General features: G+C 56.2%; 1 protein-coding gene across 1 annotated transcript; it reads left to right on the top strand.

Moving 5' to 3' along the window:
* Positions 1-1,956: 1,956 nt before the first annotated feature.
* Positions 1,957-2,928, top strand: LOC108510641 (ephrin type-B receptor 2-like; the record flags this gene model as incomplete). Its single annotated transcript, XM_017840302.1, has 2 exons — positions 1,957-2,112; positions 2,593-2,928. Coding segments are annotated over 2 exons (492 nt in total), but the record flags the coding sequence as incomplete, so codon positions are not given.
* Positions 2,929-3,191: the final 263 nt, after the last annotated feature.

The raw sequence follows: 3,191 nt of genomic DNA, 5'->3' as shown, positions 1-3,191 counted from the left end.
TTTTTTTTTTTTCCCAAAGAAAAAAGTAGCTGCTTCCCAGCAATGGCTCTTGCTTACAGCAACCCCAAGTGTATGTTTTTCCCAGGCTGTTTTCTGATCTGCCTCATTCCTGGAAGCCTTGGCAGGCGACTGAAGGAGAAGTTTGTTTAACTCATTTCAGCACAGAAGGCACCTGCCACCCCCCAGGCTCTTCAGGCTGCACCAGGATTAGCAGCAGGGGAAGGTCCCCACCAGGAGTAACCACAGAGAAATGCTCCAAGCCGACCTTTCCCTTGGGCAGGGGTGATCCCTGGGCTTGGGAGGGACTTTGTGGTGTCGAAAGCTTTGCAGTGCTGTTTTTAGCCACGTGTGCTGGACCTGTCAGTGCTGTATTACAGTGGTCCAGCTTTCATCAGCCACCTGCTGCTCTGCCACCCTCGCCCACCCTGCCGGGCTGAACACACGTGGCTGCTGCTCATGGAGCATCTTCTTCGTCTGTGGGGGGCTCAGAGGTCTGAGCCCCAGTGGGGGTAGAACCCAGCACGCTGCTGCCGTGACTCAGGATCACAATTTGCTTGTGATACTGAGCCATAAAATCATGAGGGTTGGAAAAGCCCTCTAAGATCATCAAGTCCAGTCATTAGCCCATGGCCACCACTGACCCGTGTCCCCAAGTGCCACATCCACAAAGTCATGAAGACAAAGACTGGATGTAGAGAGTTGCAGAAGGACCTTATGAGATGGTGTGACCAGGGAATGAGGAGGCAGTTGGAATTCAATAGACTTGAGGTGATACAAGTTGGAGAAAATGGCCCCAGCTTCGTGGAATCCTGGAATCCCAGAATGGTTTGGGGTGAGAGAGCATCTTGTTCCACCTCCTGCCGTGGGCAGGGACACCTTCCACTAGCCCAGTTCACACCCACCTGCACAGAGATAGACTAGGAGTTGGCCCTATTTCCCTCATGGTACAGTGGTGGTTAAAAATAATTTGGGTGTTGCTGATTATGGGAAAAGAGAATAAAACAGTGAATGTTGTTATGCCACTTGCGTGGGGCACGACAGAGGTTTGGACCCTTGGGGTCATGGGGAAGGTGGATGATGATTGAGGGTCCCTTCCCAGTGGAAGTGTGGGGTGGCATCAGGAATGGCAACTGATGGCTTCAAAGCAGAGGGCAGCAGTTTCTTCATGCAGCATGTGGTTGGCTCACGGGGCTCTGTGGGTGCAGAACATTTGCAGGGAATAAAAAAAGGACTGGGCAACTTAGTGGAAGAAACACCCCCCCATAGGATGCTAAATGGGAAGAGCCTGCACCTTAGACAGCTACAAATCATTGGAGGGTGGGGAGGTATTGAGGGCAACACGTGTGCCTGGCTCATGTCCTGCTCCTTGGGTGGTCACAGAATCATGGAATTTCCGGAGTTGGAAGGGATCATCCACAACGATCACCCAGTCCAACCCTCAGCCCTGCACAGACATCCCAACAATCTCATCCTGTCCCTGAGAGCATTGTCCAAACACTCCTTGAGCCCTGTCAGCCTTGGTGCTGTGCCCACTGCCCTGGAGAGGCTGTTCAGTGCCCCACCACCCTCTGGGCAAAGAACCTTTTCCTGAGATCCAAGATAACACCCCTTCAATCACCAGCACTGTTGGGGAGAGGATTCTGGTGACCATGGTCTGACCTGGAACAGCCACTGGTGTCTTCTTACGTGACAGTGGCTAAAACATCCCTTTGCATTCCTGCAATCCGTGTTCTGTGCTTGTGACTGGGGCAGAGACATCTGCATGGGGACCCAACTCTGCAGGTGCATCCTCAGGGCCTTCAAACCAGCTGCTCCTTCTCCACTGTGTTCACTTCCAGTTGTCAGGATTTGGGTTTGGTATCTGCAAAACCCCAAGGGGTGTTTTTTGGCAATGGTGCTGGGCTCTGGGTGACCCCACCAGCCCCCTCCTCACCACTGCTCTCTGTTCCCTTCCAGGCTGCCCCTCAGGGACGTTCAAGGCCAGCCAAGGGGATGAAGGATGTGTCCACTGTCCCATCAACAGCCGGACAACCTCAGAGGGGGCCACGAACTGCGTGTGCCGGAACGGATATTACCGGGCAGACGCCGACCCCGTGGACATGCCGTGCACCAGTATGTGTGTCTGGGCAACTGGGAGGGGCTGCACTGGGCGTGGAAAGGAAATGGTCATTGAGGGAGGCTTGACAAATGCATCTATCCCAGTGGGATTTGGGGGGAGGCTGAGGGGCTCAAAGCAGCTTGTCCAGAGGAGCTTTGCAGGTGTGGGTCTGTTGTACTTGGGGCCAGAGGGGACAGAAACCTGGGTTGGTTTGTGCTGCTCCAGGCAGTGTGATGACTTCACTCTGGGGCTGTAACTGGACAAGAACCTTGGGATGTCACACAGTCAAATTACCCGGGATAAGAGGACAGGTTTTATTCCCACTCTTGCCGTTGGCTCTCCAGCTTGCTCCACACATCCCTGACACCAAGAGAAGCCCCCGGCTCAGTGTGTGCCTGCTGGGGTCAGGAGTGGGGGGTGCAGCTGGTCCTGCAGCGAGGAGGAGGAGGAGCAGCGCTCTGGCTCTTACACCTCTCTGTGCGTTCCCTCCACAGCCATCCCATCCGCCCCCCAGGCCGTCATCTCCAGCGTGAACGAGACCTCCCTGATGCTGGAGTGGACCCCCCCCCGGGACTCAGGAGGGCGGGAGGACCTGGTGTACAACATCATCTGCAAGAGCTGCGGGTCGGGCCGGGGGGCCTGCACGCGCTGCGGGGACAACGTGCAGTTCGCCCCCCGCCAGCTGGGGCTGACGGAGCCCCGGATCTACATCAGCGACCTGCTGGCACACACCCAGTACACCTTCGAGATCCAGGCTGTCAACGGCGTCACCGACCAGAGCCCCTTCTCCCCGCAGTTTGCGTCCGTGAACATCACCACCAACCAGGCTGGTGAGGATCCCTGGCTGCCAGCAGGGTGGGGAGGGCGTGGGCAGCATCTCCTGCTCGCTGCTGGGGTGAACAGGGCTGGAGGGGGGAGAAGGGGAGAAGAGGTGGGGTGAGACGTCACATTGGTGGTGACCAGAGTGCCTGGCAATTCCTGGATAAATCCCAAGCCCTGGCTGTGAAAATACCCCCTTATTTCAGTGAAAAGCTGGAGTGTGCCCCAAGGCAGAGCTGCCCTCCCTGTCCCCCCAATGGAACAGCTTGTGCCA

The sequence above is a fragment of the Lepidothrix coronata genome, unplaced genomic scaffold (assembly GCF_001604755.1).
Source record: "Lepidothrix coronata isolate B3197 unplaced genomic scaffold, Lepidothrix_coronata-1.0 Scaffold1774, whole genome shotgun sequence".
Classification (NCBI taxonomy): Eukaryota; Metazoa; Chordata; class Aves; order Passeriformes; family Pipridae; genus Lepidothrix; species Lepidothrix coronata.
This window is presented reverse-complemented; position numbering and strand designations above follow the sequence as displayed.